General features: G+C 42.0%; 2 protein-coding genes across 6 annotated transcripts in view; both read left to right on the plus strand.

The window, feature by feature from the left end:
- The window catches only part of LOC308393281 (ADAMTS-like protein 1), a 102911-nt gene extending 84823 nt beyond the window's left edge, over positions 1 to 18088 (plus strand). For 3 of the 5 annotated variants that reach the window (XM_080876925.1, XM_080876927.1, XM_080876928.1), the window contains 12 exons: positions 4799 to 5118; positions 6716 to 6845; positions 8849 to 9059; positions 9159 to 9338; positions 9456 to 9609; positions 9780 to 10773; positions 10895 to 11022; positions 14157 to 14277; positions 14449 to 14653; positions 14793 to 14902; positions 15052 to 15272; positions 16122 to 18088. In XM_080876925.1, coding sequence (XP_080733051.1) covers positions 4799 to 5118; positions 6716 to 6845; positions 8849 to 9059; positions 9159 to 9338; positions 9456 to 9609; positions 9780 to 10773; positions 10895 to 11022; positions 14157 to 14277; positions 14449 to 14653; positions 14793 to 14902; positions 15052 to 15272; positions 16122 to 16231 — 2884 coding nt within the window. In that variant the 3' untranslated portion in view covers positions 16232 to 18088. Of the gene's footprint in view, positions 1 to 4798; positions 5119 to 6715; positions 6846 to 7914; positions 8579 to 8848; positions 9060 to 9158; positions 9339 to 9455; positions 9610 to 9779; positions 10774 to 10894; positions 11023 to 14156; positions 14278 to 14448; positions 14654 to 14792; positions 14903 to 15051; positions 15273 to 16121 lie in introns of those variants that run through there. The other 2 variants (XM_080876926.1, XM_080876929.1) reach the window with 2 other exon arrangements.
- A 346-nt stretch (positions 18089 to 18434) lies between these two features.
- On the plus strand, positions 18435 to 23197 carry LOC308404692 (NACHT, LRR and PYD domains-containing protein 3-like). The gene is made up of 7 exons (XM_080894851.1): positions 18435 to 18602; positions 18685 to 19325; positions 20358 to 22080; positions 22219 to 22302; positions 22391 to 22474; positions 22692 to 22769; positions 22861 to 23197. Exons 2-7 carry the CDS (start codon positions 19034 to 19036, stop codon positions 23177 to 23179), a joined length of 2580 nt encoding a protein of 859 aa, XP_080750977.1. The 5' UTR covers positions 18435 to 18602; positions 18685 to 19033; the 3' UTR covers positions 23180 to 23197.
- The last annotated feature ends 838 nt before the right edge of the window (positions 23198 to 24035 follow it).

Below are 24035 nucleotides of genomic sequence, written 5' to 3' on the forward strand. Positions count from 1 at the left end.
GGTCTGGCAATGATGGCACTATTTATGTTCCTATTCTCCTATTTTAGTTAGAAGACCCAAATGCCATGTTGCAATACTACACTGCTATGGTAGCCAACGTTTCAAATGCAGGTTTGACAGGTTTGTGAGTGTACACTTTATCCAAAACCTGGTGAGGGTTTGCTCATATTTACCACTGGATGGCTGTAGCTCAGGAGGTAGAACAGGTCACCTACTAATGGGAAGGTTAGTGGTTCGATCCCTGGCTCCTCCAATCTGCATGTCAAGAGTGTGAATTTGTATGCATTCAGTTTAGAGTAGAAAAGTGCTATATAAGAATCAGTCAGTTCACTGTCTGAACAGAGTTTTGTCATGTTACTTTCGCACTATTGTATATTACATAGGTTTACCAGAGGTAATCCACACATGGGCCAGCACATAACCACCAGTGTGTCTGCAACTGGCCTTGTGCTGGCCCATGTGTGGGCCACCAAAAGGCCGTCATTCTTTGCGGTATGTGGGCCATGTGTAAGCACATTGTGTGGGCCAGATCTGGGCTATACCGATTTTGCTGTGTGGGTTGGGACAGCTTTTGGAAATGAGCGCTGATAACAAGCCAGATGGTCCTGCTCCTCTTTAGTCTGGTAGAAATGGTGTCCATGTTTTCCAAGGAGAATTTCACATCCAGAGAAGATGTTGGCGCCTGTACATCATATTCATATATGGTTTCTTCCTTGCATGATGCAGCGTGTTAACCTGCAAGTGTAGATGGCACAGTGAACGGTGTTCACACGCAGTGATCTCTGGAAGTGTTCCTGAGTTCATGCAGTAATATCTGTGACAGACTCAGGCCTTCTTTTAATGCTGTGCACACTGAGAGATAATCATTTTTTGGACTTGTCTGATGCGCACAGAGATTTCTCCAAATTCTCTGAATCTTTCGATGATATTATGCACTATAGATGATGAGCTATTCAAAGTCTTCACAATTTTACAATTATACCCAGTTATGTTACTGACCTGTTGCCAGTTATTTCATACTAGCTGCCTTGGTCTTAAATAAGCACTATTTGCTCCTTTAACCCTTGCTTTGAGCCAACTCCACTCTGATTGGTTTTCCAGTTTAAACAGAAAGTTTGAACAGGAGGCTTCTCTTATGTATTCCTAAATTAGGGACATCCCCTGTCTTGAGCAGTGTCATGGGGATTATTTGCACACACTCTGACTGACGTCTTTATTTTGAACTTTATTTTGTTTAATATGATCACCCAAGGAAAAGCACAATAGGTCCACTTAAAGGTACATTTGAGGGTGGTTGAAAGTGTTTCTTGTCACCTGCATGGAACTAATAAAACGTTGTATGGGGCTATTGAAGGGAAGAAGGGAAACTAAAGGTGAAGAGTCAAAACATCTTTCGGAAAGCCTTAAGAATGTACAGTCGCTGGCTACCAGCATTACCTCAGCAAGCTCTCACACGTTCCAGATGTTCTTGTCCCACACATCAGTTAGCTAATAATGGCCGCCTTCTGAAAATGCACAATATTTGGACTCTGCCCAGTGTCTTGCATGACTTGTATTAGCAACCATGTTAGCCAGTTTAAAACATCTGTAACTCTGACTTATCTGTGGAGTGAGAGAAGTGCCAAAACATATGATTTTGCTCAGCTGCAAAAAATTAAAAAAAGCATGTCTGTCCTCAAAAAGCACATAAATATCTGTTTATAATATGCCGTCATTCACAAGCCAACAACAATATCTGCTCACCATATGGGGCCAGGTTACAGATGTGAGAGGAAAGAGAATGAAATTCCTGTGCTAGACTTATTGCACCTCCGTTGCCTGCGCCGAAACCCACCGCTGCGCGGCTGCTTGAAAAATTAAACCCATATATGTTCTCCAATCAAGCCAAAACATTTTTTCACCGTGAGTAAATAAAATATTTCCACTGATGGATATTTAATTGATACGATTAACATGGGGCTTTGGCGGATGTGACAAAAATGTGTTGTTTCCCTCCATGAATGAAATCGGGATCGTTTTTGAACTGACAGATGTACTTTAACGGCGCATGAAGATAAACATTTCTGTGGGTTCGCTCGTTGACTTTGTCGTTCCTGTTCCAAAGTCTAACTGCCGGTGATTCATTTGTTTGCCCGTAACACAATGAGTCCTTGAGCTCTTGTACAGAGCCAGCTTTGCCTTAATCATGAGCTCTTTATTGAGGCGTCTTATAAAACAGCAGGGTCCTCTTGTGTTGCGGTCAGACTGTTAAACCAAGGAAGAATGCGGCACAGTGGTGAAGGCTGCCATGCAAAATATGCTTTGCTACCATTATGAGCTTATTAAGGAAAGATAAAGATAGTTTGTCAGGTTCACAAACGCTGTTAGGAAGCAGTGCTTATACTTGCACATTATGTACTTTACCGATTTAAACCGTTTTGTTTTCACCTCAAAAGATTTGTAGTGCTCACTTAGGTAGTTCACTCGTTTCTTGTCATTGCTAAGTGATTGCAGAGGAATTTGACTGCATGTTCTTCTTTCTGATTGGCTCCCTGCCATAAGCAGAAGGTTTTAGCAGCAGGTGGGCGTGGCTTCTGTCCTCCCACACAGATCCTATTGAAGAGATCCCTTCTCTCTGACATTGTAAATGGTACATCATTCCTATCTAACTTTCGTATTCCACTGAATGCATCTGAGAGCCTGGGATTCGGGATCTTGCCCAAGGCTACTTAGGCATACAGACTGGATATTAGATCAGCCAGGGATCGAACCACCAAGAATAAAAGCGACTTAAGAGCAGTCATCACTGTGATTCTAGAAACTTCAGCACGTAGCAATGGAGGCTCCCATGCTGCAAGCCTGACTTCTAATCAACGCCATTATCACCTGCTGAAGCTCAGGCTCTGGCTGCCGTGCTGGGGTCAGCATACACCCACTCTATGTTGTTCTGCAGCTTTGTGTTAGCATGCTGTCTACGCAGATGTCTGCAAAGACCCGATGTTTTGTTAGCAGTATGATGCGGTTGTTTCTATACTGGACGCAGGTGACACTTCAGCACTGCAAACATGTCCTTTTGTGCAATAAAAATAAATGTCCTTAAAAATTGTAGGCCATCCCACCGTTTTCCACATAAACTGAAATCAGCTGATCGGCATGTTTAATGTGTTTTTCTTTCTGTCTGTCTGCCCGTCGTGCAGATAATTGAAGTAACAGTAACCTGATTACTGAAGTAATTACAGTGGCGTGGTACATTACTCAGTTTAACGTCTAGCACTCGCAACACGGAAGCACTGAAATAAAGTCATACACTCGCTTTGTGTCTTCTTGTGTTCAGGTTTAGCAAATGGAAGTCGTTAATCTAGGGGGGAAATGTAGCTATTTTAAAAGACTAATAGCTTTGCCACTACCTATCTGCTACATGAAAAACTGCATCTTGATTCAGACACACACACACACACACACACACACACACACACACACACACACACACACACACACACACACACACACACACACACACACACACACACACATCTGCTCATGACTGTGCAGAGCTGATGGTTCTGATGGATGTAGTTTTGTTTTTTTACTTTCACATATGTCTCAAATGACCATCCTTATCAGCTACTCATTCGATCAATGACAGCTGTGATTTAGAAACACAGTTCAACCTGTGCCTCTGGTCTTAAAAACTTTCGCATGTACTCAACACCTCCAATATGACATATGTGCAAGTCCTTTAAAGTCTGTCTGCCAAAAAGGAACCAGAAGTGTTGAGCTCAGACCTAAACAGGACAGCTGCTCTGTGTTGTAAACATCAGGCTATTGTCCAAAAGCTACAGTCCACACTGTAAGTATTTGGACAGCTGGACATGTGTTTTGTTGTTAAGGCTCTGCGCTCCAAATGATTGATACCACGCGAAAGGGCCAAGACTCAGTTTTAATTTGAGTATTTTCCTATCAACTGTAAAGAAACTTGTGGTGAAAAATACCCATAAATTATCTGATATATATTATTTTATTTCCTTTGTTTGAGGCACTGCAAAGGGTAAAAGTGAGAGGCTGTCCCCTCAGACGGACACTCTCTGCTGTCAGCTTAGCAGTGCATCTGTCACAGAACTGAGCACTTGCTTACTGGTAATATAAGATGTTAATAGGAAGGCCTCGTTTATTTGCTCTCAGGTGCACGTTGTGGGACAGATGCTGTCTTTGTATGTCCATATATCAATAAGTGAGTATCCAGAGTTTTCACAAGGACATAATGAGCACAAGAACCACTTTGAATGATCTCCTAAATCACTTGATTTAATCTCACTGAGTCATATAGAGCTTTTGTTCAAGCATTTCTGTGTGCATTTTCAACAAAGTTATAGAATCAGTTCAATCTGAAGAGCGCTTTCAAACTCCTTTCTGTATCACACTTTCTGATCTTTTACCCTCTCTGATTTCTGTTGAAGGAGTGATAGTTCAGTCTCTGGGCCTTTCAGGTTTTTCTTCCCCTCATCCATTTTTTAAGATGAGGAAGGATGCACATGAAAGCTGTTTATCCAAGAATAGCTGATCGTAATGTTTCACAGCTGTGCAATTAATCACGCTGCACTGACTGTATTTCATAAATGCTTAATGAGTTTAAGAACCCAGCCACTAATGAATACAATGTGTTTACAGAGAAAACTAAAAAAGACAGCAAAAACAAAACAAAAACAAAAAATCGACTGTGATTTGCTATCAAACAGTCCAGGTTTGGTTTGGAAACAGTCCTTATCAAAATTTTCATACTTTTCCACTTGAGTCATCTGTTGCTTGCTCTCCTCTCCAGCTTTATCCCCGGTCCCTGGCAGCCCTGCAGCAGGACATGTGGTGCTGGGACCCAGCATCGGACAGTCAAGTGCCAAGTGCTGCTGTCTTTCTCCCAGACAATCGTGGACGTGCCAGATGATGAATGCGAGGGGGTCAAACCTGCTACCAGCCAGCCTTGCTACAGCAGTCCCTGCTCTGTAGATTTGGGTGAAGCAGGAGAAAGTGAAGAAGTGGAAGAGGTGGAGGAAGAGGAGGAGAAGGGCAGGACACTGCAAAGAGAGGAACTGCACGACTGGGAGTACGAGGGCTTTACTGAGTGCTCAGAGAGTTGTGGGGGAGGTATGATCTTTATTGATCTCTCTGACATGGGAAAGTAAAGAGAGAGAAGTTGAAAGAGTAGATTTGGGGAGTTGAAAAGTTAACTCGTGTCTGCAGCTATGCTGACACCCTCCCAGTGACAATAAAAATATGCTGGCGCTTAGCAGGTGTAACATTTACCACATCTCCAGTCTTAGGTCAGCATGTTAGCATGTCTGCGATCACTGTTTTCTGCAATCCTTCTGATGCTGTTTCCCTTTAAAACCAAAAATATTAGCCTTATCGTGGCCCTGGAAGAAAAACTCAGGAGATCTCACAAGTCAGCTCTGCATCCTGTGGGGGACCATGTGCAGATTTCATAGCAATCCATCTCAAAACATTTTCTAATATGCTTCACAAAAATATGTAAAATTTACTTCCAACTGAATCAGGGACAAATATGCTCACATTTAATTTTTTTTTCTTCTACTTTTGGCTGATATCGCTGTAGAAATACGCCTACGCATTTTGGCACAGTCTTCATCAGGTACAAAAGTTCAAATGCTCTGAAGACTGCGTGCTGAATCGTGTCAGTTTATTTCTGCTGTGACGCGAGACCCACTGAAAAGTTTATTGCGAGTATTTCTGTCCTTTATCGGTATTTGAGTTGTGCTGCGTTTTTGCATCTCTTTAAATATACTACTTGGATTTTCAGTTTAGCTCTCTACTGAAGCTTTCACTGTTTACGCATCCTTTTATTTTCACTCTGGTGGATCCAGAGACAGTGCCAACCCTGGAGCTGTACACCTGTGGTGGCTCCAACGCGCAGAGCAGATTTGTAGATTATGCTGCGAGTAAATACATCAGCAGCAGACAAGTGCTGTTATGTAGCTTGATTTGACAGTAAGTCTTGAAGACCAAGTCAACTCCGTGAGCGCCACTAAGTACGTCCCAGCTGATTCATTAAAACAAATGTGATGTGCTCCAGCCTTAAACTATTGTCACTGGATGTCTGACGCCAGTAAATGCCTCGAGCAGATGCAAGTCATATCATATTAAATGATAGCGGATGGCATAGAGGTCATACGTCGCCAGTGCTCAAGGCACTGGGAAAATGCTTTGCCAGACAGAGACCACTTTCTTAAATATCCTGCCAACATGCATTGAGGCCCACTTTAATCTTCCTACCTACACATGCAAGCATGCGTGCCTGCCTCATGTGCGTTTGCCTTAATCTCTGCGTGTGTGCGTTTGTAACTTAATTTCTGCACACGGGTGTGGGCTTTTGTCAGTGTCTGCGTATGCGCTCATCCAAACTCAACAAACTCCCATTCGGGGATGATTACACTCCGGTATCAGATGTCCGATGCACACCCTGAGGGCTGTGCTCCTGTGGACCATCACACTGCTATGGTGTTTGAAGTTCCTGCTTCGCTGTTATTGTCCCCAACATTAGAAGCAGACTCAGGGAGTTATGTTACATTACTTTTAATATGACTTTGCATGAAAACTCTGAGAGTGCATCCACAAGTTGAGGCAACCAAAGTGTTTTAATGTATTTTGGACCCTAAAATCTTCCTTTTTAATTACAGCGTCTGCAAAAAAGCAAGCATGACATTGCTGTGTTCTCTAACCGCAGGTGCGCAGGAGGCTGTGGTTATCTGCCTGAACAAGCAGACCAGAGAAGCAGCAGACCAAAGCCTGTGTGTGAGCTCTCGGCGACCCCCACGACTCCTCCAGGACTGCAAAACTCAGCCCTGCCCACCCAGGTACAATAAAAACCCCTAACTCAGACCTCATTATCGTCATCATTATTATTTAAACATGTTTCAAACGGTTTGTGCATGAAAATTAAAAAGGATTTGATTAATGGATGTAGTAAAAATAGGGAGGAAATGCATTTTTGGGGGATGGAAAAAAACGTTTGGCTACGTTTAAGAGAAAAATATTAATTAAAGTCAGGAAAAAAATATGGCCGTGCTTTCTCTTAGCTTGCCAAGAGTGCATCCATCCAAAAATGTGCAATATTCAGTACAGAAGTGGAACGCTGATGTACCACTTTTTCAGAGCCTAGATAAATTCTTAGCTGAATCGGTTAAGTTTGACGGTTCGTTGGTAGAGAAAAATTCAAAAGCTTCTAATCCGCTGTGTTATGCCTCTTGGTTCAAACCAACTGGGGCAATTAAATCTCTGTTAAGGCTGCTCGAGTCCAAGAGATACTAAAGCAGAACGACAGAGATGGATGGTTGTATCTCTGCAAGCAGCAAATTAAACCTTGTGGAATCTGATAGTGATTAGCTTTACCTGCGAGGTTCAGTTGTCCTTGGAAAGGGAAATCTAGGAGGCTTCAGCTGTTTTTCTAAGTGATTTCTTTTGACAAGCTCTTTTTACAACTAGGAATGGCCTTCAGTGATTGCATGTCATATTGACAAATTCGCCACATTACCAGAGGGGTTAACAATGTAGAGTTTATCCTGAGGGGATGCTTTTGAAAAGCCTGTGGGTGGGTAAGTAATGTTATGCAGTCAAGCATGACTTATGTTAATACATGTAATGGCAGTCTTCCCGTTTCCCTCTCCAGGTCAAAATGTAGGTCCAGAGAAAAAAAAGGGAATCATTGAAGTAACTGTGATCATCCTCTGGGGAGCGTTCAGTGCTTGCTACATTTCAAGCTCAAATTATTTTTGATATTACAGGTTTAAGCTGTGCTGTTAATGTTTAAGTCAAAATGTAGCTTCTTTTTTTTTTTGTTCAATTCAACATACGAGCAGTTTATAAACAGTGTTATTTCACATTTCAAATTGCAAATCATAAGTATTTTTTTTGTGAACCTACCAGATTGATGCACGTCCAGATTAAACATCTAAAAGGTCAAACAGCAAAACTGCATGTTGTTTAACATGAGCAAACTGTGGCTAAATGGTGAGTGGACTTTGTGGTTGGCCACACGTTTCAGGTTAACACCGTGCACATTGTCAGTGTTCTACCCCTCACACTCTTGTCAGAAAACCCAGAGGCTTGCAGCCTGCCCTTGCCTGTTTTTCCAGGCTTTGAGTCTTGTTTTTAGGCACAACAAATGCAGTATTGGGCTTGTTTCCTTTGGCCCTTTTCTCCCTCCCTGAGGCCTCCTCACCATCCCATATTAAGCTACACTCTTTGGATAGTGTTCCCCCTGAAAGGAAAACAGCCATAGGATTTAGCTTTGAGTAAAGCAGCGGTCCATGAGCAAGCTTCATTCCCAATTCTTCTCAGAGCCTTAAATAAATATGAGTAGTTTTGAAATATCACCCAATCTGTCGAGCAGAAAATGAAATTGCTGCCATCTCATTTCAAACCAAAACTTTAAAGGCATGGCAACCACTTGGACACTGGCCACAATTTGGAATAAACCTGCCAAAGTAACTTTGATGCTGGATTAAACCCAGTTTAAAATTTTGTTGGGCAGCAACATGAATATTAATTCCAGTAGTTCATTGGAAAAATACAAATGAAAAAGTAATGCAATAGGGATTTCTTGAATATCGTGAAGCTCGGTGTGGGATTTTATGTTTCATGTCTTTTTCACTTGTATTCACCTTCATGATTTTACATATTCATAAGACTGCTAAGGTGTTCTCTCACTGGATCAAGAGATATATGTACAGTACTATTTACAGTGCTATGAAGTATAGATAAGATAAGATACCTTTATTAGTCCCACGAGTGGGAAATTTCATGTGTGCAGTGTACTGTAGATTTGCCATAATGAGCACAATAAACATTGTTCTAACAGGTGGGAAACTGGAGAGTGGAGCTCCTGCTCAGCTACATGTGGGGTAGGTCTGATGATTCGCACTGTGGGGTGCACACACCGGCCCTCTCGTGACAGCAATCACACTTTAGTTTTGAGGGACGAAGACTGTCAGAACCCCAAGCCCAGTCCTCTCCAAGCCTGCAACCGCTTTGACTGCCCTCCTATGTGGGACACGCATGACTGGGGACAGGTAAAGGACATCATCTATAAAGTTTACCACTGCAAGTGTTTGACGATTGGGAATCAAGTGCATGTGACTGATTTAATCTCTGCGTGTTTTTGCACCCAGTGCTCCCAAAGTTGCGGTGGTGGGGTTCAGAGGAGGCAGGTACTATGCAAGCAACGGTTGGCTGATGGCAGCATTCTGGAGCTACCTGACACGTTTTGCCCTACTAAGAGTCCTACAAGCCAGCAGCCCTGTGGTGAGCAGGAATGCCCACCTGAGTGGGTCACAACTAGCTGGTCCCAGGTAGCCTACCTTTCAGCCAGAGACCATCCTGCCATATTGCTGTTGTTCAAATGGACATGTTAAAACTGGTACTTTGCAGGTTTTGTTTATTTTAATACATTTCTCTTGTTTTTCCAGTGTTCAGTGACATGTGGAAATGGTATTCAGACCCTCCAAGCTGTTTGCAGGAAGAAAGAGGTGAATGGAAGGTATTTGACAGCAGACCCTAAGAACTGTTCCCTGCTGGCTCGTCTCAACAGAATCCGACCATGCTTCTTCAAGCCCTGTGAAAGTAAGATACTCTTTATTTGGCTGTGTTTATGTAAGTTATACTGCATAGAACCAAAAGAAAAGGGAGTTAGCTCCCTTTTCTTTTGGTTCCTTAAATGCAAAGTTTTGTATGTCCAAAAGTACAGATATTTGAGCCAACAAGCAAGCATTAACCTGTCCTCTTAATTACAGACTCTGTCAAGCCTGATGCCACCATACTGGCTCAGAGAAAAGTTTATATCCAGTGGCGTAAAGGCAAAAAGGTTCACCTGGGCATTGGTGGTTATGCGTACATCCTGCCTTGGACAACTGTGGTCCTTCGCTGCCCAACCCGCCACTTCCGTAAGGGCCAAATCCACTGGTTGAAGGAAGGGAAGCCCCTGATCAACCTACCACACCTCTCCATAACGTCACTAGGATATGTGAAGATCCATCAGGTTCGTGCATCTGATGCTGGGATATATACATGTGTCGCAGGTGAGGCACAAGAACATTTAGTCTTACAGATCATTGGCAGCAAGCAAAAGCTGTCTGTAGCAGAGTCAATGCTCAGACGACAAAAGGTTGGGCGACCGGATGCAATCTCAGCTCAAGAAAGATTTCAGGAGCTTCACAGCTCCCTCAACCGATATGATGCAATTATTGAGCGTTTGCTTAATCATAAAGAATCCATTCGAGATGAAAAATACATCGCTGACAAATCACCTGCGAGTGAAAAGAACAGTTCTACCCTGGAGGATGAAGGGTCAGAAATTTACATCCCAGAGGTCCTCGTTGCCGACACACGCAGGCTAGAGGAGATCATGAAAAACGTTGCCGAAGACCTTGGAGGACTACGGGAGGAACAACTTATCGCACAACTGCTTAGTGAGCTCACTGTGGCACAGGGTGAAACTAATGAGTCGACTCTTCACCCTCCAGAAAGTGCTGAATCTTCCACGCAAGAGCCACTCCATTATAAACCAAACACTAAAGTCCACACAGCCAGACCAAGAAACCCGCTGATAATTCAACGTTCGAAAAAGATTGGAGAGGGGCCACAATCTGAAATGATAGTTTATGTGGGAATGCCAGTTTTCCTGCAGAAACCAGTTGTTAGTTTAGTGTTGAAGTGTGAAGCAGTAGGAAATCCTGACCCATCTGTGACATGGTCGAAGAATGGGAAAGAGTTGCGCTACAGTAGCAGGTAAGAACTAACCTTGAAGTAAGGACTTTTTGTGAAAATGACATGGCTGCCTGTGGCTTTTTTATGATTATATCAAAGACCTGGATAAGGCTTCATAGATTGCTTGTCTTTGTGTTGGCAGAGTAGGCCTGTTGCCTACAGGATCACTGAGGATCCAGTACCCAAGCAAAGGGGATGAGGGTTTGTACACCTGCACTGCCAGAAACCGTTTTGGAAGGACATCTCTTTCATCTTCTGTGCAAATTACTGGTAAGGTTTATAGATCCGTAAGTTTCAATGGTTTGTACAGAAGCTCCACCTTCTTGTGGTTCAAGCTTCTGCTTTGAGATGTTTTGAAAGTGGCCTTGAAGCGAGTAGAAGGCAGCTAAGGTTCTCAGTCACACAGGCTTAGAGACTAGTCATCAGATATCTGACAACCAGTGTTGGTCAAGTTACTTGAAAAAAGTAATCAGTAACTAATTACCAATTACTTCCCCCAAAAAGTAATCCCGTTACTTTACTGATTACTTATTTTCAAAAGTAATTAATTACTTAGTTACTTAGTTACTTAGTTACTTTTTAAAAACACGATTTACAACCTGAAGAGGTGATAAAGCGATAGATCTTTCAGCCCAATTCTACTTTTTCTGCATAATCCATCATACAAAATGTAATCAAATGAAAAAGTCTCTCTTTTTTTAACTTGTTTTATCAGTTTTAATCTTTTAACTTTATGCATCAAGCAAAAATTTAATTATATGCAACATTCTCCGACTTTAAGAAATTAGTTTAACATTTAAACCTATTTTCTGCACATTCCAGCACATAAAATAAAATATTTTTTTGTGTTTACACTCACTCTTTCAAATAGATGCAAGTAAAACACAGCAGAAAATAAATAACATCAAAGACTCAGTGGTCCTTTTGCTCTATTTTCACCTGTAAAGCAGGAGTAGGGTAGGCGGAGGTTTACCCTGGTGCAGGTGTGCCGCGGTCAGTTGAAGAATCCGCGAGTTTCTCTGTGAGTTTCCCATCACGTCGTAGCTACTCGGTGCTTGCTCGGAAGTTTAGGGGTTTTTTTCGTTGTAAAAAGAAGTTTTCTTCCCACGCACGATGGACGCTAATGTTTTTGTCACTTTTTATGGAATCAAACTCAAAGTAAGGTCAGTACTTCCACGCTTTACACGCTGCACGCTCATACTCTCTCCCACAATCGATATGTGATCCATCGTTGATCTGCACACAGCTGTTGTCACGAACGCACTTGCTTACGTCACTGTCGTGAGACATTCTCGCAAAAAAATCACGGTTTTAGTAACACAGTAACGCAGCGTTCCTACGGGAAAGTAACGGTAATCTAATTACCGTTTTTGCAATAGTAATCCCTTACTTTACTCGTTACTTTAAAAAGTAATCAGATTACAGTAACGCGTTACTGCCCATCTCTGCTGACAACCATCAGTTGCCTGATAAAAAATAATTCTCTGACCGGTTGCTAGGTGATGTTGAGTGAAATTCAAAGCAGGCACTGGACCAAAAACATCTTTGGGATTTCTTTGATCGCAGATTGTCACGATTGCCCATAGTTTGCATTAAACATGCTGAGCACCAGCAAACTGCTCTCCAAGCAGTAGTGAAACTGTGAAAAGTGTGATGCACACAAGAACTGGAGAACATTCAAAGTGAATTGGACCTTCCCATTAAAACCAACACATTTAAGAAGATGGGACTTTTGCTTTCAAGGTGAACGGTCTCCATTTCCAGTCTATATTGTTCTTTTCACACATTGACTACTGCTTGGAGAGTAGCTTGCTAGTGCTTGCAAACAGGTCCGCATCTTCCATGCAAAATATGGGCGACTGTGGCAACCTCTTTGCAACCTAAGCAATCGCAGCTCCGTATACCATTTTGCGACCAATTTCCTGCTAGTGACTGCATCGGCGTAACTTTGTGCTGAACATTGGGGGGGGGGGGGGGGGTCAAAATCTCTGTCTAAATAAATCTGGGTAAATTCCCAGATGATTAAACATGCAACTATTTTGCTGGTAATACTTGAAATGAGTAAAGAAAATCAACAGCCTATTTATGCAAGATAATTCATAATTTTATTAGGGGGGGTTATATTGGTTGCGTCTGATTATTGGGGGGGGGGGTCATAACCCCCCTACCTCCCCTGGAAATTACGCCCCTGCGTGACTGCCAGCAACCTCCAGCAAACACTATGTGGACCACTCTCTGGGTTCTGTGTGAATCAGCCTTCAGTAGTTGATTTCACAGCGACCCATGGTTGCCAGATTGGTGCTAAAAGGTCTGAGCAGGAAAACAAACAGAGAACAAACTGAGGGGCTGCAGCGATGGACAAGATAAGCAAAGCCTGTTTTGAAATGTGAATCATGCTGTTACTCTATTACACTCCAAGAATTAGAAATAGGAAGTTGTTAGTAAAGAAAGTTGGTTGAGGTTAAACATTTTGCAGAATTACCCTTTGTGTTTTCTTGCTAAAAGCTAGATAAAAAATGCCACATGTAAATCTTTGTGTAATGTAGGTGGAGCCAGACTTTTAGCTGCTAACTGCAATGAGGTTTCAGAGATATTTTGCAGTATATAGATACTAAAAACATCACTATGACTTTTGAGAAAAGTATGTTAGAAATACTTAAAATTGATCAAGTTTGTATGGACCCAATGTCGAGTTGAGTTTGTCCTAATGCTTCTTTGAATAGTCCAGTTTATAGTAATTTGTGTTGTTCTTTGTGGTTTAGGCTTCGAGGTTCTGGGAAAGCATGCGTCCATCCAGCGTAGAAACACACAAACTCAAGAGTAACCGCAGACACAGATATTCAGTAAGCTCTTACTTATCCCAGTGGCTCATGTGGCTGAGTCATTGACAGAGGAATGTCCGGGGCATCACACAGAGCTCCGGTCACCTCTGAGCTACGCTGTCCTTCATCTCTTCGGCATGATCAGCCACATTCTCATCAAAGCGCCGCCACTGTGCGTTTCCTGATCCTATAGTACGCTTCCTCTCCATACGGCAACAATTAGAGGTTCCAGGCAATGTTTCAAAGAAGATTAACTTAACATACCATATTCAGCTAATCTAAATAGAAAGGATAAGGAGTCTTTAAAGGGCTGAAAAATGCCCTGACTGTATTTTGTTATATTTGAATTCAGAGTCGGTTAAAAGCAATGTAATGACTATACTCTTGGGCATTTTAAGGTCAGAGTATTTGAAGAAAAGGAAATGCAATCCAAAATACATGGAATGACTTTCAAATATTTTAGGAAGACTGTTTTGTCATGAAGCTGTGTGGTAATGTTTTTCTTTAAATCCTGGTGCATCAACTGATGAGGTTGGTGAACACACCATTCTCATTTTATTTTATATTTTATGTTATTTTCAGGTGGCAAAGGAAGAATCTGTGTCCAAGGCAACAGTGTGGGAGCAAATGGACCGGCTTGTTCTGAGAGGAGGAATGGCAGTCGGTCGGCCGAGCTGTGCCAAGGACAAGCCTGCCTCTTCAGGTATGCTGCTGCTCTACATGTGTGTGCTATTAGTGATGTTAAACACTGAGTTTAATATTTACAGTAAGAACAGAAATCCTCTGTTTACTCACTGCATTTGTTGAGTATCTGAAAAGATTTTTTGGCCTGAAACATCTAATATCTACTTGACTTTTCCTCTTGTTTTATTAGGTGGCGAGTTGATGCTTGGTCCCCATGCTCAGCCACTTGCGGTGGTGGAGCCCAGACTAGAATTGTGCGCTGCATGAAGGGTCCCGAGGGCAGGTCAGAAGAGGTAGAGAGTCCAAATTGCCTTGGAGCAGGAAGGAAACCCTCTGATGCAAGGCCGTGCAACCTCCTTCCCTGTGCAAGATGGGCCACAACCTCCTGGGGGCCGGTGAGCCAAGATATTATTGTGCACAAGCTTGTTTTCACAAGGTTTTATCATAAAAACAGTTTAGACTCAAAACCTTCCCCTAGCAAGAAAATATTTTTGTAATGATAGCTAGGAAATCTGATGAATTCTCCTCTTCCAGTGTCATGGCAGGTGTGTGGGTCCCAGTTTGGCCACACAGCACCGCCATGTCTACTGCCAAGACCCCAATGGTACCAGAGTCCCCCACAGGATGTGCACTGGGCTCCACAGGTAAAGATGGGAATAAGATTAAGAATGTTTAATACTGTTGGTGATATGTGCTATCGATAGACATTTTAAAAATCCAGTTATGGTTCATATTACAAAGGAAAAAAAAGGCTATTCAGCAGAATACTATTTCAGGTATGTTCATATTTTAGGCCAAGCTCTTTGAGGAATTGCACCGCTGAGGCTTGTGCACTTCAGTGGCTCGTGGGGCCTTGGACACAGTGCACCGCCACGTGCGGACGGCACGGTTTCCAATCACGCCAGGTGACCTGCGTCCACCTTCGGACCAGCAAGGCCTTCCGAGACCGTCACTGCACGTGGAGGCCTCGGCCTGCCAGCTGGCAGCGATGTAACATTTTATCCTGCGGCAGAGGTGAGAAAAAGTTACAGTAATGTCAAGTGTGAGTCATAAATAAATGTACAACATATTGTGGGTTTTTGCGAATTTTATTTTAGTTTCTATTGCTTAAAAATGTTTGGGTTATTTTTTTTAATTGCAACTTTATGATTTTCTTCTTTTGAGGGGAAGAAATTCTAGAAGGCAGAAATTTAGGAAGTTCAGAATAGATTTTACAATGAGAAGTGCAACTGAAATGCTCCGTGAGCCTGCTTGCAAAAGCAGAACACCATACAGTGCCTTCATAGGCAGTCACTGAATCCTCTTATTGCATGTTTTTGATCACATTGACATCTTTGCCTTATTAAAGAATCACACCAATAACGCCTGATGGGTCAAACTTTGTTTTCTAGCAACACAAAATTGTTGCAGTGGTTTTAGTTAAATGCAGTTGCTCACACTCTACCTTCATTTCAACTAAAAAACAAAACAAAAGATGAAAAGACAATCTAGTTGTGTTTGCACTTGAGCCCAGCGCATAATAAACATAGCTGTGGTTTCATATGATGAGACTTGGCAGTATCTGTCTCTAACTTGTCTGTTGGCACCCCATTACAAAACTGGAGAAGGAAACTTTGCCCGCGGTGCTTAAAGTGCTGAAAAATTGCCTTAAAAAACCAACAAAAGCCTCTGCTGTGTCAGGTATTTCCAGAAACAATGTGCCGGTTAATTAGAAAAAGCCACAGACCACAGTGAGAGAAAGATTGCCAAATGTTTACGAATTAGAGCACTGGACCTGAAATTTCCAACAATATATCCATAGCTAAGCACTACAGCCCACAGCCGCGACTGTGCATAGTAAAACGTATCCTCTGTATATTCCAGCAGGAGAGTGCCGGGACAGCACGAGGTACTGTGAGAAGGTGCAGCAGCTGGAGCTTTGCCTGCTGCCCCAGTTTAAGAGCCGCTGCTGTTTCTCCTGCCGAAACACCTGAAACGGAGAAGTGAGAACGTTGGTGAAAAATCTGGAAAGGTCAGGGAAGGTGTCACGGAAGTCAAGGAACCTCTATGCCTATCCCAACACCCTCCAATGTCTTCAACGATCGCTCCTGGATTCCCGAGTGCGGAGGAATGTTTGTTTGTCATACCCAAAAGTGACTAAAATCGACTTTTAAGATACCATACGTGGGTTTGAATTCAAAATTATTGCTACGAGAGGAAACCACGTCTGTTAATGAAGGCTTTGGTTTTACTTCTTTATTTTTAATTTAAATCTGAAGTTCGTACAAACAGCTTTTGTGTCCCAAACAGTAGATATATTTCCAGTGTGAGCAGTAGGAACTCTGCGGTTTCATAAAGGGGAACTAAAGCCTTAAAAGCCGTGATTACGGTCATGTCCACATTAACAAAATCTGAGCAACGTAATCTTCAGTTTCAGGTTCCTGAGCAAACGGAAGATCACTATCATGTTCCTCTGAAACACAATCACTCCACGCCAAATTAAGTTTATATGATTGCATTCAAATTTACGAAGTAATGCGATGTTAATAATCGGCCTAAATAGATGACTGACTTCATAGCAAGGAATTCTGGGTAAACGCCAAGCTTGTGATAACCACTGGATAGCTCTGTGTTTGTCTTTACTGCTAGGATTTTGATGCTAAGTGAGCTTTTATGAACGTAGCAATGGGTTAAAAAGGGGTGGAAAACTGAAAACCAGCTTGATGCTGCTTAAGTGAGAACGATGACAAAATAAAGCCTAGTATTAAATAACTGGGACACATTTAGTACCAGCCACACTTGGAAAAAAGTTTTCATAAACATAAAATATTAATTTTAAGCAAAATGCAACAAAAATGCATAAAATCAAAGGTTTATTTATTCAAATAATTAATCAGTAAGGGAAATGTGGTCGGTGTAAACTGAATGTATACCATATATCAAGTAACTTGAATTTGACCAGATTACATTAAGTTTATCATTTTACATGTACTTATGTTACAAAATTACACGGAAAGTTTACATTTAATCAAATTAAAGCCAACATTTTGGGCATGAATAGATTTAGCACATGTTGACCATAATAACTGGTCTTTCAAAGCAGCAAGGGAGTCCGATTGCAGTTTTTAGAGGGTAAGACTCAATTTTATTTTATTTTTTTTGCATGGGTTGCACTATAGGAGGTGTACGACTGAAGCAAATAATGTTTTGGGAAAAAAAGGATTTTGCACTCAGAACTCATCCAAGTCTTTGTTAAAAACATGGCTTGCAGAGTTAATTTCTTTCTTTCTTTTTATGTAGTTTGTAAAGTTGCATTGTTTCAGTATTTTTGTTTTGTGATATTTCTTGAAAAGATATTTGCCAAACGTGTCCCTTTAACCACTCTGTGAAGTTACACACGCTCACACGCAGATCTGATAAAGTTCATCCAGTCCGCCATGTGTCACAGTGTCATATTTACATGTCTGTGAATGTATGATGGGAAGCTTTGCAGTGATCATTACTAATGTGTCGTGTGGACACATTAGTAATGGACTTGGTCTCTGCGTCCTGGGTTCCACAGAGCTTCACTGTCATCAGGTGCAACCCAGCTTTAGCTGAAGACTACTTGGCCCTACGCTGAGGTGTGGTTATGTGATATCACAAGAGGAAAATATTGTATCACATGTCATTTTCTTAAGTTATGTAGATATTTGTCATTTAAACTATTTATTTCCATGTGTGTCCCTGGGCAAAGTTTCTGTAAATATTACAGGGGTGGGTCTCTCCTTGCGGCTGATGGTAGTTGATGTGCATGCGATGGGGACCCCCTGCTGGTGACTTGATGTGTTGCTCCCTATCGTTAAATAAAACCAAATACATTCCTTTTTATAATCTGGTTGTTGTGATTGCTCTTCTTTCTTCTATATATTTTTTTTTTTCATGGGAAAGTCCATATTATGGAGTCAGAGATCAACATTAACAAATCGACATTGATGTCTGTATTACAAATAACAAGAGCAGGAATTTCAACATATAGTAGTGCTGTCATCATGAAAAGGGACACTTCCTGTCAGGATCTGAAGGCGCCCTAACCGGTCGACCTGCCAGTGTGTATATTTGTGTGCGTGTGTATGTGTCTCTCCTATCGCCCTGTCTTCCCCTCCGGCTCCGCTGTGATGTGTTAGGGGGTAACCTAGCAACAGGCTACCTCCGACCCAGAAGTGCTGTCGCCCGGAGCTGCCGCACCTGCAGTCAATCCACCAGCTGCTGCCAATCAACTACCATCTTCAGCAGAAAAACAAACAAACAAAAAAACATCTTCAGCAGGGCTACTTAATGGTGTGGCTGAGCGACAGACAGCGCTGGAGTATTGCACTAAGCCTGGTAGTGTTTTCGAGTCGCTAATGTTATTGAAGTACTGTCTGATCTTCGTACTCATTTTGCTGTCGTGTGTGTGTTCACCCAGGGATTGACGGAGGATTTACGGACACAAAGGAAGCACTTGGAGGAGAGACGGGCACTACCACGCACTATCACCATTGTTGCACATTTGAACTGTTGTCACCTTGCTACACTGTGAATAAATGCACTGTCATTATTTCTGAGCTCCGCGCCTGAGTCCACTCTTTAACAACCGTGACACTTCCCTTTTTATATCTGATATAAACTTGTCTCTCTCTGTTTCTCAACTTGGGGAGAGGAACAGCAGTTCACAAGATCCCTGTTGGCGTCAAAAGGAGGAAATTCTTGCCATGATCTGACTATATAACCACGTCATTTTTTGATTCATTCTCAGGACTGTTTTACATTAAATTATGGTGGAAAAGGGTTTTCATCATTCCTGTTTGACAGCAGTGAGGGTGCTGCGAGTTTCTCTTGTGGATGAACTAGAAGGACAGGTCGACTCTCTGGTAGAATTCCTAGTGTGCCGGGAAGTGTTCACTCGAGATGATCGCGAGGAAGTGTTATGTCAGCTGGGTCCCCGGATGAGAGTGAGAAAGGTGCTGGATATCCTGGAGTGCAAAGGCGAGGAAGCGGCCAGGATTTTTCTTAATGTTAAAAGTCACTATCAGTACTGCAAAGAAGCGGATCCACCTCAGTCCAGAGGTATGCATTTTCAATTTTAGCCACAGGAATGTCATTGATCAGCAGTGTTGGGCAAGTTACTTTGAAAAAGTAATTAATTATAGTTACTAGTTACTACTTCAAAAAAATAACTGAGTTAGTAACTGAGTTACAAGATTCTAAAAGTAATTACTTGAAAAGTAACTATTGCGTTACTTTTAAAAAAAAAAAGTTTAACCCCCTGGGGATCCAGGGTATAATTGGCCATTTTTAACTACTTGTGATTTTCCCTCCACATTTCACCTTTAAAAACTGTTTATTTGCCTTGTTTGGTATCATTCTTTTCAGCACAACCTCACGTGTCTGAATTTACAGTTATGTTTTCATTTTGACAGACTGTATTAACACAATTGATCTAAAATCATCAAAAAACAAAATCAGAGTAGAAAAAGTTATATTTTTTTACTGTAACAAAAACAAACATGTTTAATGAATCATATTTCATAACTTTAAATACAAATATAAATCCTATGCACAAGTTTTGCAAACAACAAATTTATTTGCATCCATTTACCTTTTACCTTGAGTTTTTAAATAACCCTTTCAAACTATTTACAGAACAATCAGCTGTTCTGCATTCAAGAAGATGCCTCACAAATTATTTGTGCCACTCCAAAGAAATAATTTCTGTCCATTATAAAGGAGAACATCACAGCCTGATACCTGCAGGTCTGACAGCAGCAGGTGTATCACTCCTGTTTCTAACCTGGAGACAGCAGTCGCCTCATTGTTCTGACACACAACACAAAACTATCAACAACACTGCACACTAACTACACAAGCTACACTACCGTTGATCAGTTCAAGATAAGGTTTTCTCTTAACTTTAGTTGGCAGGGGTGTGTCTGAAAGGGGGAAACAGAATGGTAATTTATACCGCAAGTACAGTCTAGTCAAGCACTGTACTGAAATGTATCCTGTCCTCATCCTATATACCTGTATATATTTTTTCCAGCTATACAAGTACATATGAGTGGAAGTGGAAAATTATACTGAGCTTCTTTTCTTCTACAGAGTACAGCAAAGCGAAACAAAAACACAAAGAAGTCCTGAGGCGCAGGAGTGAGAGCATGCTTTTCTACAACACCCGGCACGGAGAGAAAATTCAGTTTTCCGAACATTATGTCAATCTTCTCTTAGTTGACGGACACCAGGGATTAGAAAATAAAAGGCATGAGGTGCTGACCTTTGGACAGAAGCGACTGTGTCTGCAACAGAAGTCAGCAGTGCATGAGAAAATCACACCAGCTGAACTGTTCTCATGTGCAAAGGCAGTTCGTCCAGTCAGGAAGGTTCTGGTATCGGGGGTGGCTGGAATCGGAAAAACTATCCTGGTGCAAAAGATGTTGTTTGATTTTGGGGGAAACAAGGACCACCTTGCCTTTGACTTCATCATACACATGACCTTCAGAGACTTGAATCTGATTGACGAGCCCACAAGTTTACGAGAGTTGATCTTGCGCAAAAACAGGCACCTTGCTAAAGAACTGGATAACATCTTGGCAAATGACAACAAACTGCTGATCATCCTGGATGGCTTTGATGAGTTCAGACACTACAGGAGCTGCGACGTAGACTCTTTTGTAACTGAACCAGATGAAGATGCAGAGGTTATGGAGGTTATTGGAAGCTTGATGCAGGGTGAACTACTACCAAATGCTTCTGTGTTGCTCACAAGTCGGCCTGCAGCTATCAGCTACATCCCTGTGGGCTGCATTGACCGCTTTGTGCTCATTGCAGGGTTCTCCTTGGCCGAAGTTCAAGACTTCTTTTTTCGTTACTTCCAGGACAGGACCCTTGCTGACCGCATGTTCTCAGTGGTATCTGCAAATGAACTAATGCTGACACTGTGCTACATACCTGCATTTTGCTACATTGTCTGCTGCATCCTCAAAGAGAGCAAAGATCTTTGTGGGGGAAGCCCAAAGACCATGACGGATATTTACGTGCAGTACTTGGTGGCTTTGCTTCGATCTCACACCCAAGCGAGAGCTGAAACATGTCTTCAAGACCAAAGAGCGGTGGCCATCCAGCAGCTGTCTGATACTGTTTTAAAGCTGGGTCGACTTGCCTTCAAAAACCTACTGGAGCATCAAACATTATTTTATAGCAGCGACCGAGAGGTGGCAGCGTTAGAAGGGTCCAGCCTCGTTAGTGCTTTCCTCGACAAGACAATTGCAGAAGAACCTGGGTTCACTGAAGAGGTCTATTCATTTGCTCATCTTACTATTCAAGAGTTCTTTGCTGCAGTTTACTGTGCGGTGACGGATCACCCTTTGCCTGACGCACTTGAGCGCACATCATGTCCCAGAGATGTATCCAACAGTGGACACTTGGACCTTTTCAGCCGCTTCCTCTCTGGAATCCTCTCTGAGCGCAATGCCAGTCTTCTATCTAGGCAGGTGGGGATTTGCTGCCACAAAGAAAAAGCGAACGCATATCGTGAGAAAATCATCAGAGAACTGAGAGCTCTCTGTGAAAGTGGAGCCCACATCCTAAACCATTTGCATTGCTTGTTTGAGCAACAGGACCCCTCGTTAGCACTTGATGTGCAACCAAAGATGCTAAGAGTTAATGTTAGCGATGAAACGCTATCTCAAATGGACTACAATGCTATCAAGTATTTCCTAAACCTCACCGAGGGTAAAATATCAGAGCTGGATCTTACTGGGACTGGAATAAGCTGTGATACACTAAGAGATATTCAACATCTTTTGGGTAGATGTGAGAGTCTTTGGTGAGTTTCAGGTAAAATTCTGTTTCCAAGCTTTGATAGACCCTTCCATGTGGTTGCAACCTTATCAATTGCTTATGGAGCGCCACATATGGAAAGTGCTTGCACAATATGTATTTACTGCTCCATCTCATGTTTAAGGCTTGGAGAAAACAACCTGGATATGGAAGCAGTACAGGTCATTGCTGATGTGTTGAAGGAATCGGAGAATATTGTGTACCTCGGGTAAGGTGTTAGTTAGTTTTACCACATTTTTGGAACAATGTATGACAAAGAATCATCCAGATGATGTCACCCTTTCTGTTCCTCTTAGACTTGGGTGGACAAACATTAGTGATGACGAGCTTCTGGTCCTTGCTTGTGCAATAGGGGTTAAAAAAAAGCTTCAGGAGTTGTGGTAAGAAACTTTTTGAGTTGTTTTATTATCCTGGCACATGATGCTGATGTTTGAGGAAATGGGAGTTTTCCAGTGTCGAGGATGACTGTGACGGTTTGATTTAAGAGTTTTTAAAAGGTCATAGATTACACCTATGTTGTAATAAACTACGCTTATATTTAAAGGCTTTTTTATGTAAATATGAAAAACCTTTATTGTTCCCCCTGTGATGGAACAGGATGGAAGGCAACCGAGTGAGTTACAGAGGTCTGCTGTCATTAAGCGACTTGATCCCAGATCCTCTGAAAAACGTTGTGTGAGTATTGAATTTTGAATCAAATAATTCAAAACAATACCTCACTAATTTGTATTTTCCTAGAGCTTATCCCCTTTCCCTCTTCCTATAGGGCGATATGGAATGACCTGACTGACAGAGAGCCAGAGTGCATGCAGACCAAGGCCAGCATCACTGTGAATTTCACAGACGATGCTTCGTGGGCAGAGTGGCAGAAATGGGTTTTTAAAAGGTGTGAGGTCAGCAGCAATGAGAAGTTGCTGATGGTACTTCACAAAGTGTGCAACATATCGACCCACCACTTCGAAGCTCAGTGGACGAAGACCTTCTACAGTCAACTTTCACAGCTCATCAAGAGCAGAATTGAGAGCTGTACCGAGGAGGACATGTGCAAGAAGCTCAAAAAGTTTGACAGCTTTTTGGAGCTATGATGAAAAACACTGCCCTTATGTTACAAGCTGTTAATAAATTGTTGGTTTGCATTGTGATTGTTTTTTTGAAGACAGTAATAATAATAATATAATAACTGTAATAATCATAAAAATAATTTTTAAAAAGCAATATACCTCTCCCTCCCCTGCAAACAAGTCTCAAAATGGATAAAGGGAAATCATATCAGTTTCATCAATCACAGAAGTAATTTCTTTACTTCTGTTTTCACAGTAGAGAATTATGACATCCAGAAGTATAGGGTCATTATAAATGGTAGTTTACACTTCATTACATTCCCCAGAGATTTTTGGTCCGTGTTGACATGATAGCATCACACGGTTGCTGCAGATTTGTTGGCTGTACATCCATGATGTACCCATTCTGCCAAAAGTGCTCTGTTGGATTGAGATCTGGTGACTGTGGGTGTCATTTGAGTACAGTAGACTCATTGTCATGTTCAAGAAACCAGTTTGACAAGATCTGAGATTTTTGACATGAGCCAGCTATGTGAGTGCACTGGAGTCATAATTACCAATGAGCCTCAGTGTGTATGTCAAGAAAATATTCCCTATGCCATTAAAGCAGTTGCAAGAGCAGGCTAAGGTGCTTGGAAAGAAAAGCGTCTGGACTTCTTTAAGTTGCTTGAAGAAGTTTCACCTCTCATCCGAGAAGCTTCTTCAGTTCTAAGGTCAAATGGTGGAGAGTCTCACATTTAAGCCCTACGGGAGTGTGCCTCCAAAGAGGATCATTGAACCCCCAATGATCTCTTACCTAATCACACAAGCCAAGGAGTGAAAACGGGTGTAGGTCACAATCAGCCAAGGAGGATGATTAGGGGGTCGATTTTCCCTCTTG

The sequence above is a fragment of the Rhamphochromis sp. 'chilingali' genome, assembly GCF_963969265.1.
Source record: "Rhamphochromis sp. 'chilingali' genome assembly, chromosome: 1".
Lineage (NCBI taxonomy): Eukaryota > Metazoa > Chordata > Actinopteri > Cichliformes > Cichlidae > Rhamphochromis > Rhamphochromis sp. 'chilingali'.